The sequence below is a fragment of the Myxocyprinus asiaticus genome, chromosome 9, assembly GCF_019703515.2.
Source record: "Myxocyprinus asiaticus isolate MX2 ecotype Aquarium Trade chromosome 9, UBuf_Myxa_2, whole genome shotgun sequence".
In the NCBI taxonomy this organism is placed as follows: domain Eukaryota; kingdom Metazoa; phylum Chordata; class Actinopteri; order Cypriniformes; family Catostomidae; genus Myxocyprinus; species Myxocyprinus asiaticus.
Genome location: NC_059352.1, coordinates 39,488,321 through 39,513,058, shown reverse-complemented (window position 1 = coordinate 39,513,058; position 24,738 = coordinate 39,488,321). Strand labels below are relative to the sequence as shown.

The following is a 24,738-nucleotide window of genomic DNA, read 5'->3' as shown; positions in this document are numbered from 1 at the left end:
TGGAGCTTGGAAGTTCTGGTCACCATTCACTTGCATTGAAAGGACCTACAGAGTTGAGATTTTCTTATAAAATCTTAATTTGTGTTCAGCAGAAGAAATAAAGTCATATACATCTTAGATGGCATAAGGGTGAGTGATAAGTGGACTCCACTTTCTGAATTAAACATGCAAAGTTGTGATTAAATAGTAAACATACTATATAAAAAAAACATAGTCAGTATACAGTATATAATTCGCAGTATGTAGTAAAGTAATATTCCTTTCCGAACAAAGCCAGAGACAGAGAGAGATGAAAATGATGGTTATGATGGTAATAATGAGATGGTGATGATGATAATAAAAATAGTTATGATCGAGCTATGGATGCCAAACACACATACGACAAGTTCTTTAATTGTTGTTTGTTGTCTTTGTCACAGGCGTTGACTCTGAGGGACAGAGATACACTCAGAAGTGAGTCTCAACATCCCTCTCTCTCAGGACTTCTCCCACAAAATGAAGACAGCATTAGTGAGCATGACTGGACACGACGAGTGTGTTTAACACCTCATGACAGCTTCTGTGGAGAGGATGAGATTGAGAAGGGGAGAAAAGTATATCAGGAGGAAAAGACAGAGGAGGAAGAGAAAGAAGTGGAGGAGGAGGAGACTCTTTATCGGGCATCAGAGGACATCTGTACAAATCTGGATGACACAGACAGTGTTTTGATGCTGGAAGTTCATACAGATTCATTTACTGAGGAGGTTGAGGAGGAAGAGGAGGAGCTACTGCATGAAAGACAAGATCTTTCTTTTCATCAGCCATCCTTGCATGCTTTTGCACTGAAAGAGCGTTCTATCTCTGATGACTCAGAGATGGAAGAGGAGGAGGAACTTTGTGAGCTGGTGCAGCGACTGAGGCATGAGCTCTCTCTATACACATCCACAGGTTTGTAAAGTAGTTTTCCACATGTATTTATTGTTGAAAATATAGATCAGTGATGTAATGAGAAAACAGCTGACCTCAAGTTAAAATTTTGTATCTTTTACATGTTAAGTATATTTTGAGGGACATTCTCTGCTTAAAATATTGTTGCTAGGAATTGTATTATTATGTTCATGTTGAAAATTGATTAAATATTTAAATTTTTCATAATCTGACACAGAATGTTTGTATCTCAGGGGATAGAAGAATTATTACAAATTAAGAAAGTTGTGTTGACTAACATTAGATGGCTGCAAAATGTAGCCTTGGACATGAGAGTCCCCCTCTTGCTACATAGTGACTTTGCTATTCTGACCAAGCTATTCTAAATGCACCAAAGGACTGGGCCTAGATGATCCCCCTTATGGTGTATCAACACAGGGCCCTAGCAGTCAGCTGGTCCTGTTTTCACTGAAAGGCTTGGGGACTCTAGTGGTCAGTTTGTGCTGTATTTTCCAAAGGCCTCTGGTTCCCTAGTGATTAGCTCTTACTGTACTTGCCAGGGGTCAGGGGCACTAGTGCTCAACTTGCACTGTATTAGCCAAGAGCCCTGGTGTTCAGCTTCCTTTGGCAGTCCTTAAGCTTCAGACGCCCCTGGTGGTCATAGGCCCTGGGGCACAGGCTGAACTCTTGATCTTGATCAGTACCATGGTTTAGTAATGGTATTTTGTAGGTTTTAATTCAGTAGCACTCTGAAATATACTGTAGTATTAAATAACAGTCATTCTATCAGGAAGACTCGCAGACTTGATTAAAATTTAAGATGACATTTATTTGATGAATATAAAAAACAGAAATGTAATGTCTCTCTTTGGCGTAAGCCCCATCTTGCGGTCCGAAGAAGTTGTACTCTGAACTGTCATAACCTGCCGGAGATAGGAGGCAGGGGGCAAGGAGCCTATCCCTGTGCAGGACGGGACTCAACTGGTGGCAGTGGGGTGGTGGAGGTTGCCGTGTTGGCACACTGAAACAGCAATGAGATAGATTGTGAGCAGGCTTATAAAGCGATGGCTGATGCATGATTGGCTAGGAGTAAGTAGTCTTCCCGCTAGAACTACGTTGCACTTACATTCATCGTCAGTGTTAGGTGTATATACACTTAATGAGCACTTTATTAGGAACACTATGGTCCTAATAAAGTGCCCGATGTTGTGTTCTGCTGTTATAGCCCATTTGCCTCAAGGTTTGACATTCTGAGATGCTATTCTGCTCACTACAATTGTACAGAGTAGTTATCTGAGTACCCGATGCCTTTCTGTCAGCTCGAGGCAGTTTGGCCATTCTCCTTTGACCTTACTTATCAACAATGTGTTTCTGTCCACAGAGCTGCTGCTCACTGGATGTTTTTTGCACCATTCTGAGTAAACTCTGTTGTGCATGAAAATCCCAGGAGATCAGCAGTTACAGAAATACTCAAACCAGCCTGTCTGGCACCAACAATCATGCCATGGTCTAAATCACTGAGATCACATTTTTCCCCATTCTGATGGTTTATGTGAACATTAATTGAAGCTCCTGACCCATATCTGTATTTTATGATTTTAAATGCACTGCATTGCACTGCTGCCACGTGACTGGCTGATTAGATAATCACATGAATAAGTAGGTGTACAGGTATACCTTATATAGTGGTCGGTGAGTGTATAATTACTGTTTAGTCAAAAAAGTAGTGTAATACATTACATTTTAAATTCTTGTAATCAGATTACAGTTACTGACTTTCAATTAAAGTAATTACTTTTAAGTATGATGATAAAATATGAATTCATTTGTACCTCTGTTAGTGTTTCTGTGACAGCTGAAGGGTGTGCCACAGAGACATTTTTAATTTGAATGGAAAACCAAAAACTTTTCTAGGTGAATAAAAAGTTTTTTTTTTTTGTTTTAGAAAGTATCTTAAAAGTAAAATAATTTGTAATGTGATTTATTTCTAGAGGAAGTAATCAGTAAAGTAATCTGGTTACATTTTAGAGAAGTAATTAGTAATTTGTAGTGGATTACTTATTTTGAGTAATTTACCCAACACTGATCATCATATACAAGAGTATTTACAAGTATCTACAAGTTACTTCAAAGGATAAAAACATGGTATTACCATGGTACCATGTCCAAAAGTCATTTCCAAGAAACATGGTGATACCATGATACTTTTTAAATGTAAAAATACTTTTTAAATGTAAGCAATATAAAAGGCTTATAAACTGTCAATTTAAAAATATTTTTGAATGGGTTTAAATCTAGTAAGAAGCACATGAACTCTTTTTTTTATACACTTTATGAGGCAGCGTATCCTGGAGGATACAAATAGTAAAATATTTAATGTTAGAAAACAGCAATAAATTAATTTTCGGAGGTTTCTTTATTGTCTAGCCCTTTTAGGGTTTGGGGGGGGGGGGGGGGGGGGGTACTTTGAAAGATTTATGAATTAATAAAAAAAATCATTATTTGTGATTAATCTAACAATTTATATATCTAACCCAGAGTGAATATTGAACTTCCATGATAATTACACTGCACTATAAAAAGACTGCAAATTACAATAGTTTTGTCAAATGTCCAACGTAGATTTGAGTATCACTTTACATAAGGTTCCATTCGTTAACATTATTTAATGCATTATGTATCATGAACAATGAATTATATATTTTTACAGCATTTATTAATCTTTGTTAATGTTAATTAAAATACAGTTGTTCATTGTTAGTTAATATTAGTTCATAATGTATTAATTAATGTTAACATACTGTATACAACATTTGATTGAACAAAAATGTATTACTATATGATGAAATTAACATTAACTAAGATTAATAAATGCTGTAAAGGTATTGTTCATTGTTAGTTCAAGTTAACTAATGTTGTAAACTAATGTTAATAAATAGAACCTTATTGTAAAGTGTTACCTTGATTTCTTGGTGTCTATTTTTTACTTACAGTAACTATTTTTTTTAAGTTTAAAAGTGAATCAGTCTTATAATTACCACTCCAATAACAACAATGCTAATGTTAAATGAAGTTCAGTATAGTAAAAATTTAAAAGGAACAAATTTCGTAAGTCAAAAAATTTGGGGAAAAACTGATATGGGGAGAAATAAAATATTTCCAAACACAGATTTAGGTTCATGAGACTTACAGTTTCATGCTTGCTTAGGTTTACCTATTGCCATATACATAAAATCCGGTCAATATGTCTGCTTACATTTTTGCTTTCTGTTTTGTTATCTCTTCTTTAGGATCTGGATGTCTGCAGAGAGAGGTGCTAATGCTTGCAGCAGAGGGAGTCAGAGACTCGGTTTCTAACATGGTCACCTCTCTATGGTCTAGTTTAACATGATGGCAGCTGATTACATGTCGCAAATAATTCTCACACGTTCGCAAACCAATAAAATAACATTTCTAGCACACACCACATCACAAGATTCATCATTATGGTAAATGCTCCCAGTGGGCTATTGATGGTGGACACCATTTCATCAATTGAAAAGCCATTTATTAGAAATTATATCGCATTTGAAAATAAATAGGTTGCAATTATTTTTCCAAAATCTGCCAGACAATGCTGCGTAATTGTTTAGCATATTTTGAATTGCAACACTGGATATTTATATGGATAATCTAGAAGTGACATTGGTTAAAATGCAGGGTTGGGGAGTAATGGAATACATGCATGGATTACATATTTAAAATACAAAATATAAGTAACTATATTCCACTACAGTTACAATTTAAATCATTGGTAATTAGAATACAGTTACATTCAAAAAGTATTTTGATTACTGAAGAGATTACTTTGCATTTTATTATCTTTTGTTTCATTTAATATTTAGTCCTTTCAGATGGAAAACATTTATACAGGTGCATCTCAATAAATTAGAATGTCGTGGAAAAGTTCATTTATTTCAGTAATTCAACTCAAATTGTGAAACTCGTGTATTAAATAAATTCAATGCACACAGACTGAAGTAGTTTAAGTCTTTGGTTCTTTTAATTGTGATGATTTTTGGCTCACATTTAAAAAAACCCCACCAATTCACTAGCTCAACAAATTAGAATTAAAGACCAATAAAAAACATTTTTAGTGAATTGTTGGCCTTCTGGAAAGTATGTTCATTTACTGTATATGTACTCAATACTTGGTAGGGGCTCCTTTTGCTTTAATTACTGCCTCAATTCGGCGTGGCATCAAGGTGATCAGTTTGTGGCACTGCTGAGGTGGTATGGAAGCCCAGGTTTCTTTGACAGTGGCCTTCAACTCATCTGCATTTTTTGGTCTCTTGTTTCTCATTTTCCTCTTGACAATACCCCATAGATTCTCTGTGGGGTTCAGGTCTGGTGAGTTTGCTGGCCAGTCAAGCACACCAACACCATGGTCATTTAACCAACTTTTGGTGCTTTTGGCAGTGTGGGCAGGTGCCAAATCCTGCTGGAAAATGAAATCAGCATCTTTAAAAAGCTGGTCAGCAGAAGGAAGCATGAAGTGCTCCAAAATTTCTTGGTAAACGGGTGCAGTGACTTTGGTTTTCAAAAAACACAATGGACCAACACCAGCAGATGACATTGCACCCCAAATCATCACAGACTGTGGAAACTTAACACAGGACTTCAAGCAACTTGGGCTATCAGCTTCTCCACCCTTCCTCCAGACTCTAGGACCTTGGTTTTCAAATGAAATACAAAACTTGCTGTCATCTGAAAAGAGGACTTTGGACCACTGGGCAACAGTCCAGTTCTTCTTCTCCTTAGCCCAGGTAAGACGCCTCCGACGTTGTCTGTGGTTCAGGAGTGGCTTAACAAGAGGAATACGACAACTGTAGCCAAATTCCTTGACACGTCTGTGTGTGGTGGCTCTTGATGCCTTGACCCCAGCCTCAGTCCATTCCTTGTGAAGTTCACCCAAATTCTTGAATCGATTATGCTTGACAATCATAAGGCTGTGGTTCTCTCGGTTGGTTGTGCATCTTTTTCTTCCACACTTTTTCCTTCCACTCAACTTTCTGTTAACATGCTTGGATACAGCACTCTGTGAACAGCCAGCTTCTTTGGCAATGAATGTTTGTGGCTTACCCTCCTTGTGAAGGGTGTCAATGATTGTCTTTTGGACAACTGTCAGATCAGCAGTCTTCCCCATGATTGTGTAGCCTAGTGAACCAAACTGAGAGACCATTTTGAAGGCTCAGGAAACCTTTGCAGGTGTTTTGAGTTGATTAGCTGATTGGCATGTCACCATATTCTAATTTGTTGAGATAGTGAATTGGTGGGTTTTTGTTAAATGTGAGCCAAAATCATCACAATTAAAAGAACCAAAGACTTAAACTACTTCAGTCTGTGTGCATTGAATTTATTTAATACACGAGTTTCACAATTTGAGTTGAATTACTGAAATAAATGAACTTTTCCACGACATTCTAATTTATTGAGATGCACCTGTACATATAAATGATGCGATCCGAAGTGCATTTAAACAGTGGTGAAACACTTTCTTATGATGTATTACATTCATACGAGCAGACAGAGAAGTTTGAAGTAAGTTTGGAGCAGAAGAAATAGAAATAAACCTTGTGTAAATTGTCAGCTTTACGCTAAGCTAAAATGCTATTTCTAGCCATTTTACATGCACGTTACCAGGCACGATCATATTTTTTTTATCAAGAAAATTCACATTGGATCATAATTTCTTTTCCTAGTAAGACCTTTGATATTAGGGCAAAAATCATATTCTTGATAATAATTTTTGTATTGTTTTCCTGTAAAAATATCTAAAAATCCTTAAAACAAGATCAATTAGATTTATCTTGTTTTAGAAACAACACTGTATAAGATATTTAGGTTTTTCAGAGAATGTATTTTTAACGTGTATTTTGTCTTACTGTACTGGCAGAGTTTTTATAGTCAAAACAAGCGAAAAAATCTACCAGTGCTGAAGAAGTAATCCAAAGTATTTAGAATACGTTACTGACCTTGAGTAATCTAACAGCATGTATTCTGTAATCTGTAGTGATATGTAATAATACATTTCAAAAGTAACCCTCCCAACCCTGATTTTTATAGTTAATTTATATGCTGTTATTTATAGAAATTATAGATTTTGAAAACTAGATGTTTTAGATCTTTTTGAATAGCACAATCACATGATTTGTTTACTTAAAGTTTGTTGGATAAAACATGAACATAATGAATTCTAACAGAGGCACAGAGTGAATACTACATCTAATCTAAAAGGACACATTGACTCTACCAAGTATGTTCTGAACTGACAGAGTCAACAATTCAAATAAAAATAAAATAAAAAACAATCATCTCAAAGAGGAATGTTTTTGTCAAGTTCTTTATTATCATTATATATATTTTTTTGTTTTGTTTTTGGCAATGTTTCCATGGGAACATGAGATGGTTGTAAAATGGGTCAAGGCTAAGAAGATGAGTTGAAAACCTGATGGTGTAGATCAGTGATGGCATAGAAAAACACCCTCTCGCTCTCTGCTCTTATTTCATTAGCATTGCCCAAAATTAGAGCTCCCTCTACTTCAGTAGCCCCATCCTATTAATATCAATTACTGCCTAAATTATGCTGTCCCACACAGATGACAATGACATTTTAATTTAAGAAGCTGAAATTTTCATAGAAACATTCATTTTAAGTAATCAGAAGCTTATTATAATGTCAAACATAGATGGCCGAGCATATAAAAGACTGCCTTATTAATGATCTGTTAGTTAGAGATCAATTTCATCATTACTCTCACTTGAGAATTCTTCACCAAACCTTACGGTTTGTGCAATGTTTCCCCTTTGCATAGTAAGTAAATGTTAACTGTTTTTCCTTTGACATGCAGATACCTTGAAAAGCGCAGCAGGCTGTGTGGGCTCTGCCCCAGTGCAATTACATCATGCAGCTCTCTGATTGGCCAGCAACGGCATTTAGGTCGGGGCAGTCCTACAGAGCCAAGCCAGTGTAATAGTTTTTTTTAAGGGGAACAGTAATTGACGTCATCAGGTATATGTAAGATTGTGTGTATCCACAGCACTAGACTTTATAGCTGATTTTGTTATGCAGCACTATACGCTGCTGGCCAAATGGATCCATTTTTTAATTTCTCGTTTGGGTTTCCTAGTTTTTATTAATACTACATAAAATGCCTGCAATTTAACATGCTAAAATAACAAACTTGAAATTTATGACTTGAAATGTTTGTCTGAAGAATATGTGAGTCCCTCTCATCTCAGTGGTCAAGTCTATTCAGCTCTTCAAAACACTCATGGAATGTGTTACCCACCTACTGGAAGTGACTTATGTCACTATTCTGATACACATTTTTCTCCAAATCGTTATGTTTTACAGTATTCATTTTTATGTTCTTCTTGCATTGGTGTCCCTCCTCTGCCATGCGAGGTCCACTGAAGCTGGTCATGCCAAGATTGGAGCCAGAGGTCAGGGCATGTTAAACAGGAAGTCATGCCCTGATGAGTGGAGTCCTCCGTGGGTACCATCCACTCAGTCAGTTTTCTGGGTTACTAATGGCTCAGTGTGGATGCACAGGATCAGTGGGCAAAGGAACAGGGGCAGATCTAAAGAAGCAGTTCTACATGACTTCAGATGAAATATGTTCAATCGTTCTGTCTCTATCTTCTCTTGCTTTCCCTTTTTTTTAGTCAAGTAATGCTAACACTGTCAGCAGCGGTGTTAGCAGCAGAACAGGGTACAGTCCAGCAGGTTCTGACAGAACCCAAGGGCACGTTAGGCAAGGAAGCAGTTCTCTTAGCCTTTAGATGGCACTGGCATTAGGGTCATATCGTCTTTTCTTGACATTTCTTGGTGATAAGGACAGATAGGACAAAACAGAAAAAAGGGGGGTTAGTGTAGGCAATGCCAGAAACATCAACATACAACTCTGCTGCCCATCTTAGGCCTAAAACCGCCTTAACCCACAGCAACCACGCTGTAACATACTATTTAATAGAGAGTGGCTTCATTGGTTTCTTAGTCTAAAAGAAATAGTTCACCCCAAAATGAAGATTCTGTCAATATTTACTCAGTCCGATGTCATTCCAAACATGTATGACTGTCGTTCTTCCATGGAACACAAAAGGTGAATTTTTGAAGAATATCCTAGACTGTCTTTTTAATATAATTCAAGTGAATGAGTACTGGGGAAGTCATGCTACATAATGACATAAAAGTGGTAGATACAACTCGTGCATTATATTGCAAGTCTTCTGAAGCAATATTTATAGAGCTTTGTGTGAAGAACAGACCAAAATTTTAAGCCAAAATAACACGAACAAGTTAGCGATGTGCTGATACAATCATATATCGTTACGTTGCGTTTAGAGCTATCAGAATTATTGCGTTAACGCATGCGATTAATGAAAAAAATTTAACGGGTTCATTTTTCATAATCATGATTAATGCATTTACCGTTAATCCAGCATTAACCAGCAAAAACACTTGTTAGAAGGGCGGAACCTTTGCAATGTGTCCGCCCGGAGTCATTACATTGACACACACACCACAAACAAACACACAACAGTAGAGGTGGGAATCTTCACTGGCCTCACGATTCGATTCGATTACGATTCAAAGGGTAACGATTCGATTATAAAACGATTCTCGATGCATCACGATGCATCCTGTCCTTCAATTTCTTTTTTCAGTTTCTTCAAAATTTATTTTTAACTCTCTATTTTTTCCCTTTCAGCTTTTTATTTAACAGCTGTTTTAAAAAAATTAGAACGAGTCACATTACATAAACTGGCCTTTTACATTCAGTATGAGCTGTGAACAAAATATGGAACATCCACAAGATTAAATAAATGGTTCTATAGCTTAAAAGAGTATCTCAGTATTTCAGTTTCGTTCTTTAGAACCTTATAAAAAAATCTCTTAAAAGCACAAGAAAAAAAATATTGGTTCTCTATCAGAACACACTGAATACTATTATTTCAACTGATTATATTATTATTATTATTATTTTTGTTTGTTTGTTTAAGCATTGGAAATCATTTAATAGTATTTAATTATTATTTCAAATTAATCTATGCCATGCTATTCATTTTAATTTTTAACCACAACTGGAAGCTGCTGGTCCAGGATGAGAAAATCGCACGACCCTGTCGCAAAAGCTTCGATGGATTTCAAACCTTTATCATCAGGTGTGCGCACTGTCCTGACAAGCGAGTGACCGGAAATGACCGGCAACATAGCAAAAGCCAATGAAATAGAGAGCGCGCAAGAGTAGAGAAAAGCATCGAGAAAAGAAAAAAAAAAAAAGTATTTAAGTATTAAATGAAAACGTCACCAACATCTCCCGAACCACTGCCTCGTCATTATTTTCTTCTGTTTTCCCCCATTGTGTGCAAATCAGTGCAATATTGGGTGCGAGCTCGTCTTTCATGTTGTTTGTTTGGCTTCTTATCACGAATAAACTCTCCAGTTGCTATGTGCGTGGGTTTGTCAAAGAATTTCGGGATCGTAGTTTCATTCGGACACAAATTGTTATGTTTGATACAGCTGGTCTGCAAACAGTCGTGTTTGTGCACTTGACTTTAGTGTATGCATTTAACTCGCGTCATTGTTTCTACATCTGTCTTTGCCTCGCGCCACTGCTCTGCCGTGATTTAAACTGAACTCAGAATCGATTCAGAATCGTTTGAATATGAATATTATATCGTCATAATCGTTTGAATTTTGGAGCATGACAGCCCTATATATATATATATATACACATACATACATACACACACACACACACACTGGCGGCCAAAAGTTTGGAAAAATTTACAGATTTTGCTCTTATGGAAAGAAATTGGTACTTTTATTCACCAAAGTGGCATTCAACTGATCACAATGTATAGTCAGGACATTAATAACATGAAAAATTACTAATAAAATTTGAAAAAAAAAAAAAAAAGGTTCAGAACTTCTTAAACTAATTCAAAGAGTTCTCATCAAAAAATTCTCCATGTACAGCAATGACAGCTTTGCAGATCCTTGGCATTCTAGCTGTCAGTTTGTCTAGATACTCAGGCGACATTTCACCCCACACTTCTTGTCGGGCACTTCTCACGCACCTTAAACTCTAGCTGATCCCACAAAAGCTCAATGGGGTTAAGATCCATAACACTCTTTTCCAATTATCTGTTGCCCAATATCTGTGTTTCTTTGCCTACTCTAACCTTTTCTTTTTCAAAAGTGGCTTTTTCTTTGCAGTTCTTCCCATGAGGCCTGCACCCCTGAGTCTTCTCTTTACTGTTGTACATGAAACTGATGTTGAGCGGGTAGAATTCAATGAAGCTGTCAGCTGAGGACATGTGAGGCGTCTGTTTCTCAAACTAGAGACTCTGATGTACTTATCCTCTTGTTTAGTTGTACATCTGGCCTTCCACATCTCTTTCTGTCCTTGTTAGAGCCAGTTGTCCTTTGTCTTTGAAGACTGTAATGTACACCTTTGAATGAAATCTTCAGTTTTTTGGCAATTTCAAGCATTGTATAGCCTTCATTCCTCAAAACAATGATTGACTGACGAGTTTCTAGAGAAAGCTGTTTCTTTTTTTGTTGCCATTTTTGACCTAATATTGACCTTAAGACATGCAAGTCTATTGCATACTGTGGCAACTCAAAAACAAACACACAGACAATGTTAAGCTTCATTTACCAAACCAAATAGCTTTCAACTGTGTTTGATATAATGGCAAGTGATTTTCTAGTACCAAATTAGCAATTTAGCATGATTACTCTAGGATAAGGTGTTGGAGTGATGACTGCTGGAAATGTGGCCTGTCTAGATTTGATCAAAAATGACTTTTTTCAAATAGTGATTGTGCTGTTTTTTACATCAGTAATGTCCTGACTATACTTTGTGATAAGTTGAATGCCACTTTGGTGAATTAAAGTACCAATTTCCTTCCGAAACAGCAAAATCTGTACATTATTCCAAACATTTGCCACCAGTGTATATATATATATATAGATAGATAGATAGATAGATAGATAGATAGATAGATAGATCATTCTGTTCTACTAAAGAAAGTAAGTCATACAGGTTTGGAACGACAACAATGGTAAATGTTGAGTAAATGATGACACAATTCCTTTAATCATTTAAAAGAGATTTTTCAAAAGTTTATCAGTTATTCATAACATTTTGTTTTGTCTTCCATGTGGACAAATCATTCTAAAACTGTTGGGTTGCGGTGGGCATAAGTGGCAGCCCTTCACAGCGACAAGAAGAGACACAGAGTGTCCCTCCACTGACTGTGGGTGAGCATGTGTTAGAAAGACAACAGGGGATGTGGAAAAGAACATTACCTCCTGGGAGGTAACTGACATAGACATAGAAAACAGCAAGAAAGATTGTACAACATCGAGGGTCAGAAAAAGAACGTCACACCCACAACATGAATGACGACGATACCACCAGGAACAACATTAAAGGCAACAAGAACTGCAACAACACCAACAACGACAGGGGTTTGACACAACATCCCCGTAGTGTGGCTTGATGTGGGGCATCCCAGCAGTTTAACATGCACCTGGCCATAGAGAGGTTAGGTGGGAGACGCCACTATCGCTGTGTAGGGGGGTGTTAGGGGTAGCATGCAGGTGCAGTGCAGCGCGTGTGTCTGTACCAGGTCTCTGTGAAGCAGGCAGTAAAGGCAGCGGTGCCGGGCGAGTCCGGGTGGGAGGTGAGGGCTCTTGCTCTGTTCTAGGTTTTCAGGGGGGCCCAGGGCCTTCCGGGAGATAAGAGGGCGTGGCAGCCAGCCATGGCACAAAGGCTGCCTACGACACAACCTCCACCCCTCTCCGCTCAAACTCTCACCCTTTCAGACAACGGAGGGGGGATTGAGAGAAAGATCACGGCGAGGAGAGCGGGTCAGAAATTCGACATCCCTGCCCACCCCAACCAAACCCGCTTCCCAAACCAAGGAAAACAAAAAAAAACAACCCTTCCTTCACATGAGGTGAGCCCAGCCTTTGTGCGATGCTCTGATAGCACTTCGGTTTAGCTCTGGCTTGGTGCCAGACCGCATGCAAACTCTAAATGGGCTCAGTCAAGATGCTATGTGCAGACAAGCATGCTGTGGTGAGCTTAGTCCTCTTAGAGCATGAATGGTCACCAGGTCTCAAGGCTAGCCCAAAACTCCCACTTAGTTTTTAACACTGCATTACAGGTATGTTTCATTAGGTGAACATGAGTCTAAGCTGTCTGTGGTGTCAACATGCCAAATGGCTTTACATGTCTGCTCTCATTTATTTCTTAAAGGTACACTACGGAATTCTGGGCTCTCTATCGGCATCTGTGGTTGAAACAAAATTTTTCATCAATTGTGCTTCAGCACTGCTCTTCTGTGTGGATAAATCTGATAGTTTGAGGTATACCCATTGTTGCCTGTGATCACCAGATTAGAGCGGATCTGACTACCTGGGTCATTCTCAAAAAATGTTGACTTTCTGACTTAAAAATATTGAAATTTCAATTCAGTTCAGTTCAGTTTTCAACTATAAAAGCTGAGGGTAAACATCTTGACATTATTTGTATTCATAAAAGGACAACTTGACTGTTGTTCTTTATTTTAGTATTTAATTTTGTTTCAAGAATGAAGCAAGGGTTGTAACAAGTCAATAGCATCACAAAACATACACCACTGATCAGACTAAAATCAATAAATCATATCATTAAATCATTTTTTTTTTAATAAAAAAATATTTCACATGAACAAAACAAGATAACACCATTTACATATTTAAATAAACCATGGGAAACAATTACAGTTAAAATGTAAATTAATAATTTTTTCAACATGGTGGGAAAATCACTATGTACATTTGAGCAACCTCTTAATTCCTGAACTTTTATCTTGGAAGTTCTTTCCCACAACAAGTTTTTAACATTGATAAAACCAATGACATGAAATCAATGGACAAATATTCTTTTAAAATTATTAAAATTATTAATTACCTATTTTGTTTAGCTTTTTTGCACACTTTTTAGGCCTTTTTAGGCCACTTTTTAGGACAAAAAAATAAAAAATAAATGAGTAAAAAATAAACAGATAAATAACTGTAAATGTCATAGAAGTGGTGTACCAGAAGAAGGGGACAAGGGTTTTTTCAGGCAATTGACAAATTCAAATATATTTTCTAAAAAATATGTAAAACAATATAGAGTAAAACCATTTAATATTATTATAGAAAATCAATAAAAATAATAATAATAATAATAATAAAAAAAGAGGTTGGGTTCGGTTAGGTTAGGTTACAGAAATTTTAAATCCTTTTCATGACTGAAAAGTCAAGGGACACGTTTGTCACCATATTTTGATAATGACCCAACTACACCAAGAATAACTGATAGTAAGAAGAAAGATGTGTATATCTAAAAATTATGTCATATGAGCAAGTAGCATATTGTAGCCAGACTTTCTTTTCTTTGTATACGGACTTGACGTAAACACACAAGGACGAATGACTGAAGCCAGATATCTAACCTGATAGCTGTAAATGTAAATCATTATTGTAGGCTTACCGTAAGACGTTTTTTACCAGCTCAATAATGGAATGTTGTTCATGTCTAACAGAAAATTAAATGAGAAATCCTACATAGTGTACCTTTAAAAAGTTGCTGATCTATATTCAGAGACTATGAGACCAAATTCAAAAATGCACCAATTTGATGTTCCTTCTTACACACATGAAATTCTGCAAAAATTTAGCTGCCTTTGCTGGGATCTTTTAAGGAAGCATACACAGAAACTTTCTCCAACAATTCCCACCTTACTACATTAACTAATATTTAACATGTTTGAAGTGTTAGCATATCAAATTAGTTAGCAGAAAGAAATTACACATCAACCTTGTCTATGATATTGTCTTAAGTTCATAACTGTCATTACACATGTTGCTCAGTATCTATTATACCATTTGGCTCGCATGCATGTGAAGCGATGGGCCATTCTGCAAGGGTTCTGCTACAATCTACAGAGGGTTAAACCAATTGTGTTACTAATTTTATAAGGACAGGTACTAAAAATGGTGGTCAGGTGTTTTAAGGATTTGGCAAGTCATTTTTGTGACCATCATCACCAGAAAGTAAATTCAAGTTGTATGCAAAATATGTAATATACTGTTTTACAGTTAGCATCAGTACGTATTTTTGAAAATGTTACATTTAAACTATGAAAGTATCAGGCTGTCACAAAATACATAAAAAATTCTTACATCGTGGATAAAAATGACTATAAAAAAAGCAATTAATCTGACTAATTAAACTTCATATAGTACCATGTATGCAGCTTAGCATGGACAACTTTAAACAATCAGTTCACAAACGGCTGTTTTAGTATCTGTTGTCTGTAGCAGAAGCCCAGGCTCTTGAAAGTGAGTGTTAAGTGGTATGTGCTGTGTGTATTTATGCAAAAGTGTGTGCAAGTATTTGTGTAAGTGAGCCTGTTCCAGGCTGGCAGGCAATAGGAAGCATGCTGTGCAGCTCTTACTTAAATCCCCATCCCGTCCCCCCCAGCACTATGGCTGCCATCAGGATGGCCCCTGCGATGGAGCCTATGATAAGGTTGGTGGCGCTAGGACCTGCAGAAGGGCATGATGGAAGAGAAACATGACATAAGCCGCAGGGGCACCTGCACAGCATGCAGGGTTTACACATCAAATGCTGGAGTTCACTTTTGTTATACAATCTTTTAGTCATGTGGTTATTCAGGATACAATGTCAAAGAAAAAGCTTGTTTTTCTTAGGAATCCGTAGGGTAGATTTAGCTGAACTTACCCTTGGAGTACTCTGAAAGTATAGTGTATGTGTAGGGGGTTGTTATTGAATTTAGGGGCTACAATTGTACTGGCTTTGGCACAGGGGAGCAGCACATGTAAGATCTAAAAGCACCGTGCTGTTTTGTGCTACCCTATATCAACACAGGACTGACAAAAACAAATGCACAGACACACACATACACACACACACATATGCTCTGTTCCAAAACCCAATAGGCTGGTTAACGAGGCAGCATAGTAAGGCATCATAAAAATGCTCCTGATGCAAAGACTGTTCCAAAAAGTAAGCATCTTTACTTTATAATTTCTTTTGACCAATACACACTGTACGATTTTGACGGTCAAACTATTGCTTGTCAGACTGTACGATATGATCACACAGGAAATCGACATGAAATCGACATCAACATGAATCTGGCGGGGAGTTTGCGAAGATGTGGGCGTGGCAAGCGAGATGACAAAGTTTAACTTTATGCAAATGACGAGCAACATTCAGAAGCGACTACAAGTAAGAGTAAAGTCAGTGGAGCTCACGTCATCCATTTCCTGAGATGCTGGAGTTGAGAACAGACAAGATAGAGGAGAAGTTAAAGTTTCTGCAAGTGATTTCATGGTTCTTAATTATTTGTCTGTTACCATTTACATGGATATAAATAAAAAGGTGTACCCAGGTGTAAATAGCACCTGCCACACAGCACAGCTATTTGCAACCTAGAAGTCTGGTGGAGCCATAAAAATATATGACAAACTAGGCCATATGTGTCACTGTAGTGGTGTGGAGTGTAAAAAGGGGGTGAGGACACTGGGGTCCCAGAGACAAAGTAGTGGGGTATGGGGGAATCTTCTACCAAAAAAATACAATATTTCAGAGTTCATCAATCAAGTGCCCCTTTTTTTTTCTCCCCTTTTTCTCCCCAATCTGAATGCCCAATTCCCAATGCGCTGTAGGTCCTCGTGGTGCGTAGTGACTTGCCTCAATCCAGGTGGCGGAGGACTAATCTCAGTTGCCTCCGTGTCTGAGACCGTTAATCCGCACATCTTATCACATGGCTTGTTGAGCATGTTACCACGGAGACATAGCACGTGTGGAGGCTTCACACTATTCTCCATGGCATCCACGCACAACTCACCACGTGCCCCACTGAGAGCAAACCACATTATAGCGACCACGAAGAGGTTACCCCATGTGACTCTACCCTCCCTAGCAACCGGGCCAATTAGGTTGCTTAGGAGACCTTGCTGGAGTCACTCAGCATGCCCTGGATTCAAACTCATGACTCCAGGGGTGGTAGTCAGCATCTTTACTCGCTGAGCTACCCAGGCCCCCTTATCAAGTGCTGTTTGATATGATTAATAGGATAAGATTAACTGTTCATTTTGAAGCTGAGTGATAGCAGTCCAGTATTTGTGTTTGATTCATTCAGATACAAATGTATGGGGGCACAAGAGGCCTTGTGACTGATGAAATATACAGTATGGGGGTTCAGGGGTAACCCTGAAAATGTAGATTATGTAAATGTCTGAATGGACCATTTTTATATTTTCCTTAAAATGTAAATCTACAAACCGCTATAGTCTTAAGATGCTCTGGAAGCATGTTGCCCTGTCACAAACCTGGCTTAGCTGAACTGTCGGAGTCTTATCAGACACATGAAGATTAATTCACTTTGCTTCAATCTCGTTTTCTGGTGTGTATTCTTGCTAAATATATTCATCTATATTGCTGCTCACTGTATGTCTCTGCTACGGTCTGCAGTTGTTAAAACAACCGTGTCTGCAGCTCTACGCGGAGCCTCATGCTCTACTCTCATTAATGCGTGGGAGAGAAGCAATGCGCGGAGCGGGAAAGGGTATAAATAAAACATATTCGAAGATACAGCGCTGAAATATCACACGCGCCTCAGTGTTTGCGGTGTACAGCATTTTGTCGTGCTGCTCGCTTAAAGTTTAGAAGCGGTGAAATAGGGCAACCGTTGTCATGATGTCTCACGATCCTGATGAAGCCAGTGACTCCCCTTTATATGGCGTCCCTATGCGTTGCATACATTATGCATATTGTTTTTGCGCCTCTTGTCACACGAAGTGAACAAAGACAACAGATTTTGCCCCAAAAACTAGAGCAATCTTTTAGTATCCTAAAAAAGACTGCAAAATTGTGGCCAAAATTGTATAGTGTGAGGCCGGCTTATGGCAGCATCCCATTTATCTTTTGGGAATGTTTGGCGACAAGCTCAGAGGAGAGAGAATTGTCGATTATAAATAATATTTCATTCAGTACAGGAAAGTATAAAAAAAATTGTTCATGGATTATGAATTTCTGGATTCTTTTAACCAATATTTCTGTGTATTATTTATTGTTAACTTAGAGTATCACACCATTAGCTTAGCAACATGCTAACGTCAAACTCTACTGAAATCAATTGCCAATCAATTAATTAAGTCTAGTCTCCATGTGGAGTGTTATTTGTGTGCTGTACAGAGTTGCTGCCAAGTAGAGCATTCCAGTCAGCTACTTATGAGTTTCGGATGATGGTTAGGATGCTGCCTTAAAAGCCAGCTGCCTACATAGACAGTATGCAGCAAAGTAGCACACTAGATTTTGGAACAGTGCTACAGACTCACAAAGAAACACTAACTTACAAACAAATTCATCATAAACTTTCATCCACCCACGCACCCAATAGACCTAGTTAGAGTTGAATATTTAGCTCGGCACAGAAAGTGGGTCAATTCCAAGGGGATTTTATGTCAGTTAAAGACTACAGTATCAACAGTATCTTTGAATGTCAGTGTCAGTCTAAGTCATCTCATGTTTTTCCACATTCGGAAATCGTTTCTTTGTTCTTGTTCATCTCTTTGTCTGTTTGTAAATGCCCCACATGGACCAGAGAGGGAAGCACTGCAACACTCCATAACACAGGGTAATAATCAAAATATCCATGATAATAGCAGCCAGGGGAGAGGAGAAAATAAGAGGTATACCAATCAATCAGTCCATCAATTACACAACATAGAAAAATTACAGGGCACCATCACATTAAACACAATGGACAAAGCCACTGGGAGAACACGTACACACAATCGCACGTACACACGCACATACAGGAGATACAAGATCTCCCTCTTGCTGGGAGAGTGGCATTAAAGGGTTAAGGTGCTTACTCTATTCCCCACCCTGTGCCTCCAAAAATCACCCCCAGGGCCAGAATTGTCCCTGCCACTGCCCCTATCAGCCTGTTTGTGGCCATGCTCACTGTGCAGAGGAAATAGGGATGATTCAGCAGAGAAAATGTCACTTATGGCCCCATTTTGAAAAAAGTGCACATACTATTGTTTGTCAAAGTCAGGTAAAAATGGGGCACTATAAAAATCTCTGATCTTTGGAAGTGACTTTGCAGTGGCTTGATAAGATTGCTTTAAGCTGTGTCTGTATCTGAGGACTATGTTGTAAGTTCTATGTACGTATGCCTTTCATGTTTATAGAGTTAGGAGAGGTCACGAACCCTTGGGACCCGGGTCCTCGATGACAGGTGGCAATTTTGGGGGGTCGTGCATGCTGCAGTCAGTCCCTGCCCAGGTAGCATCACATGTGCATGTTGCTTCATTATTGCACACCTGAGGAGGGACACATAGGAGGACAAATAGTATCACTAATGTACAGTATAATTTATGATGCATAAGCCTAATTAAAAATCACAGAGGTTTGAGGGGTTTATTCAAATCCTTAACCCAAAGTATGAGCAACAGTAATAGTGATGCTTGCCTTGAGAAGCCGATTCCCATTTTATACTGCTAAATACTGTATATATCTACAACAATGTAATATTTTTCATATGCAGTGGACCAGAATGCCATTATTCTGGCTAACTGAATTCAGTTCCTGTTTTGAGAATCCTGGATTAAAATTTGTGAGTGGATTTCTTTATTTGGTGACTTGAAATACAAGCAGAATTATTTTCAATGCTGACTGTGGTGTAAGACTTGTCTGAGCAGCAGCGAGTGTCAGATTATGATCACTCACGCCGTGTGAAGAGCAGACGCGTCCGCCGGGGCCAGACGGACACGCTGTGAGGTTCAGGGAGGAGATGGGCAGACATTTCCGCTCAAGGCACATCATAGAGGGGCCACACGGCGTACCGTCTTCCACATACCCTAGATCAGTGTCATCGTCCAACAGCACGTGACCTCCACTAAGAAAGAAGGCAACATAGAAAATGGCAATTATTTTAATGAAGATTCATGAAATTATATAAATTTGAAAGAAGATTTGCAGAGATTATGGAACAGACCTGCAGTCCACCAGTCGCCCTTGATGGTTAAAGGTGGTGGGAGACATGTCACCTTTCAGGGTCCCAATCTTTGGACTTCTACCAATATTGGAGCAGAGTAGGTACCCACAGAATACATCACTGAAAAGTCACAAGTTGGGAAAACATTACAGATATAATTTTGGATCATATATAAATTTTTTTGGAGCAGAGGAAGTTTGACCTTTATTTTTCCAGTTCATTGTGCTAAGTCTCGTAGTCCCCAAATAATTGGGGGTACTGAACTTACTGTTTGCTGCAGGGGACCCATTTGTCTCCATCTCTCCCACAGTTCCCTTTTTCTGTCCCCTCTGTATTTAACTTCTCATAGCAGTGCTTCTCTGAACCTCCAGCCTCTGAGAGAGAGAATGAAACAAAAAAGGCATCCGCGAAATCGAAAACGCAGTTAAAAAATAGAGGATAGAGTGAATATTGTGGTTAATAAATGCTCTCAAGCCATCAGTGTTACTCACTTGGACCCCAGATGTATTTGCACTGACTGTCCCGAGTCTTACATTCACCACTATAACAACGGCCCTGGAACAGCAGCATTAAAAGACAGACAGATAAATAGACAGATAAAAAAAGATCATGAATAATGATCTAAATATTGTTAAGCCATGCATATAGTTGAGAAAGTTGATTATCTGACCTGATTAAGCTGGCAAGGGTAGCCATCTTGTTTATGAAGATTAGGGGGGCACTGTGGGATTAACACAGATGTTTACTAAGTATTATTTAAAATTGAATAAAACAAATTGCAACGCTACAATACAGGGAGTAATTCTGATCTTAAGTGCTTCGGTACAGTAGTCCAATTTTAGACTTGATCATTTAAAAGTACACAATCCACATATATACGTAAGACATATGGAAAAAAAAGTGGTAAACTAAAAATATGCTTCATGTGGTAAAATCTAAATAAACTGGTTTGATTCAAGTAAAAAAATCTAATTTAACATGTCTGAATTAAACTGGATACATTACGTTACACCAACACATTTTTTTACTATCAATCTCCACTTTCACTTCTTTTGTTTTTGGCGATTTGCATTCTTCGAGCATATCGCCACCTACTGGGCAAGGAGGAGAATTTATATTAACAAAGGATTTAAATGTTGATCTGTTTCTCACCCACACCTATCATATCACTTCTTAAGATATAGATTTAACCACTGGAGACTTATGGATTACTTTTATGCTGTCTTTGTGCTTTTGGGGATTCAAAATTTTGGTACCCATTAACTTGTATTGTATGGACCTATTCTTCAAAAAATCTTTGTTTGTGTTCAGCAGAAGAAAGAAAGTCATACACATATGTGACAGCATGAGGGCGAGTAAATGATGAGAGAATTTTCATTTTTGGGTGAATGATTCCTTTAAGATAACAATTGCAGGTTACCACTTTTTACCAGTGATTTTAGTCTTGAGAAGCTAATAACAGCATAAACAGAAGCTGCGCTTAAAACCGCATATTGTCACAGTATATACTGTATTTGATGAAGGACGCACTTCTCGACTGGTAAAACAGTACGTTCTTTATGTATGCATGTGAGTAGTATGCATACATTCCGGACATACTTCATCCGGGAATGTTGGCATTGTACCGTGACCCAAATATATGATGCAACAACAACAACAACAACAACAACAACAACAACAAAAATAATCTACACTTGTTTTGTTAAAACAGCACCATTTAAGCACTAGGAACAATTTTTTTGGTATATATAGCACTTACAGTTGAGAAGAGATGTCAGACTCATGGTTCACTGATGTTTTTTAAAACCAGTGTTTTGAATATGACGTCTTCTCATCTGCCGAGGTATTATCTGGATTAAAGTTCAAGTAAAGTACGAAGTGTCCAGTCGATCCGCACTTCAGAATCTCGCCAGAAATAGTAGGTCAAGGTATTTCTCGCCTTCTGTTTTATGAATACTGATGATTCTGACCTACTATTTAATTGCCATACTGTTTTTGGCATACTACAGTATGTATATAGTAGGGAAGTATGGATATTCAGATGCAGCAAGAGTCTAAATACATTAAGAGTTTGCATAGTGCCTTGAATAGTGCTTTATATAGTTTAGCTTATGTTTTGTTAGGGCCATGGAGGAATTTTATTTTTTTAAATAGTTATATAATATGGCTAATGAAAATTAAGTGTAAGACAACTAGACTATCAAAGTAAGTTCTCTAAATTAATATTCAAAATTCTTCATAATTCAAAAAGTGTCAAAACTGCAGGCGGACTGTTATTTAGTGAATAACATGCCTTCTGTTATGGCAGTTATGACTGGCTGATAGTGAGGTTTGGGGGTGTATTGCGTGAAATCATCATCACAGTAATTGTCATCTCGCAACTGTTACATCCTTTTGGCTAAAATCAAGATCCCTCTCTGATGACACACTTCTGAGGTATGGCTCACTCTTAGGATGCTGCCATTTGTGTACCCATGGTTTACTACTGATATAATGGAGGAACAATTAAAGATACAAACCATAGAAATGACAAAAAAAAAAAAAAAAAAAAACTTTAGGCTCTGGCTAATAATTTTTGTATTTTTTTTATTCTACCTAAATTATGATTTTATTGAAATTAAAATATCTTGCTTTCACACATAATAAGTTCTTTCTAAAAAGAAAAAAACTTTCTTAAATTTTGTCTGTCTCTGCACTTTCTGTTCAACCCCATTATTCTGTGACATTTTCCCCTTTAAAACTGAAGTACCGGTGTGTAATTTTTCTGTGTTTTTTTTTTTTGGGGGGGGATTTTTCCCCTTTTTCTCCCAATTTGGAATGCCCAATTCCCAATGCGCTCTAAGTCCTCGTGGTGGCGTAGTGATTCGCCTCAGTCTGGGTGGCAGAGGACGAATCCCAGTTGCCTCCGCGTCTGAGACAGTCAACCCGCGCATCTTATCACGTGGCTTGTTGAGCGCGTTGCCACGGAGACATAGCGCGTGTGGAGGCTTCACGCCATCCACCGCGGCAACCACGCTCAATTCACCATGCGCCCCACCGAGAACAAACCACATTATAGCGACCACGAGGAGGTTACCCCATGTGACTCTACCCTCCCTAGCAACCGGGCCAATTTGGTTGCTTAGGAGACCTGGCTGGAGTCACTCAGCACGCCCTGGGATTCGAACTAGCGAACTAGCGAACTCCAGGGGTGGTAGCCAGCGTATTTAACTTTTTCTGTGTTAAAATACTTTCTCCTATCCCAGCTTAATATGCAGAGACAACTATAAGTAAGCCATTCATTGGTTAAAGGTGCACTCAGTCATTGTTTCCTGATTAAAATTTTTTTACTCCAAAATAAATTAATAGTAATTTTGAAACATATGTTTAAAATCATGACCCATCACATGAGATGAGGAATCCAGTCATATCAGTAACCTTTTAAAAACTGTTTTATTCTACATGGAGAGGGTCCCCTTCATAGGGGCTGCCATGTTAGAATCACATGACCAGCCGGATACTGCTCTCTAAATCTCAGTTACTGCCCTGTTATTGTACACTTTCACTCAGGGATTAAATTTATCATGGTTGACTGTGAACAGTAAATGTCTACAATGGCATCTGAAACTGAAAACTGCCACGCTGCGAGGTGTCAGTTTAAGTCCAAGATGACAAATTCTAAAAATTACTGAGTGTACCTTTAATTTTCTTGAAAAACTGTCAACACTGTGTCTCTGTGGCACTATGAAAATTCCTCTGTTTGTTTTGTGCAACCTGTCTAAAGAGAGACAATAACATTGACTCGACCAATGGCATCAGTTGGGGGTGGGACTATCTATTTGTTTGATCAACAACAGATGGGGAGCGTTTTTAAAAAGCTGTTTTGAAAACAATGTTTATTTTTGCAGTTCCGTTTGGTGGTGCAGAATTTACATACTTTAGCTTTAAAATAATGGTTTGATCTTTCTGACATTACATTACAGGGAGTGAAATAATCAAAGTCTTTTTGATCACATGATTGAAGAAAGAAGTTTGTTTCTCTTACTGTCTTTATCAATTTTTCATGATTAAAGTAATTTTGTGAGTACAAGAGAGATAATAAGATAAAAGAACAAAACCTGTCCCGAGTCTCCTGAACAAGTCTCTGATATGTCACAATCATTCACGGCATATCGACAGCTGTATCCCCGAGGATAAAACTGAGAAAGACAGGGAGACAGGAATTGTGAGAGACATGGAACAGAGAGAAACAACTGATCTCTCCATTTTAATGCATATATTACAGTAATTCATTTTAATATGTATATTCAATATAATGTAAACGTATTAAAGGTACTCAGTTGAGTAAACGTTAGAGAAATTTACGATCTATGGGTGAGGGAAGATTTGAAGTGTCTCACCAGGCATGTGCCGTTGCAGCAGGGGCCGTCACTGCAGTGAGCTCCATTAGATAAAGAACACTTTTTACAGCAGTCTTTATAGCATTCCTGTATAATGACACACAAAAAGACAAATGATTAGTAGGTTACACAAACAGGACTTGCATTGTCGGAAAATGAATGTTGCTGCTGTTATATTCCTATTATAAAAGTATTTTCTGAGTTACTTCCTATTATTATTTGTAACACTAAAGGTTTTAAAAAGTGCTCACCATTCGGGCCCCACAGTCACATTCCTCTCCCACCTCCACATAACCATTCCCACATTCTGTAGTCTCAAAAAGCTGCA

General features: G+C 38.0%; 2 protein-coding genes across 3 annotated transcripts in view; one reads left to right on the top strand and one right to left on the bottom strand.

The window, feature by feature from the left end:
• The window catches only part of dytn (dystrotelin), a 34,273-nt gene extending 29,410 nt beyond the window's left edge, over positions 1–4,863 (top strand). Inside the window, exons 13-14 of the mRNA XM_051706262.1 lie at positions 420–927; positions 4,197–4,863. Coding sequence (XP_051562222.1) covers positions 420–927; positions 4,197–4,297 — 609 coding nt within the window. The 3' untranslated portion in view covers positions 4,298–4,863. The remainder of the gene's footprint in view (positions 1–419; positions 928–4,196) is intronic.
• A 2,409-nt stretch (positions 4,864–7,272) lies between these two features.
• Positions 7,273–24,738, bottom strand: part of adam23a (ADAM metallopeptidase domain 23a) — a 41,291-nt gene continuing 23,825 nt past the window's right edge. Inside the window, exons 16-27 of one of the 2 annotated variants that reach the window (XR_007898053.1) lie at positions 24,662–24,733; positions 24,411–24,497; positions 24,129–24,209; positions 20,702–20,752; positions 20,523–20,586; positions 20,300–20,405; positions 20,032–20,151; positions 19,764–19,932; positions 19,246–19,357; positions 15,454–15,544; positions 12,589–12,780; positions 7,273–8,772 (exon numbers count right to left, since the gene is read on the bottom strand). Coding sequence is in view for 1 of the 2 variants with exons in the window: in XM_051706236.1 (XP_051562196.1) it covers positions 8,727–8,772; positions 15,454–15,544; positions 19,246–19,357; positions 19,764–19,932; positions 20,032–20,151; positions 20,300–20,405; positions 20,523–20,586; positions 20,702–20,752; positions 24,129–24,209; positions 24,411–24,497; positions 24,662–24,733 (999 nt within the window). In the remaining variant the exon portion in view is untranslated. The remainder of the gene's footprint in view (positions 8,773–12,588; positions 12,781–15,453; positions 15,545–19,245; positions 19,358–19,763; positions 19,933–20,031; positions 20,152–20,299; positions 20,406–20,522; positions 20,587–20,701; positions 20,753–24,128; positions 24,210–24,410; positions 24,498–24,661; positions 24,734–24,738) is intronic. The other variant, XM_051706236.1, reaches the window with a different exon arrangement.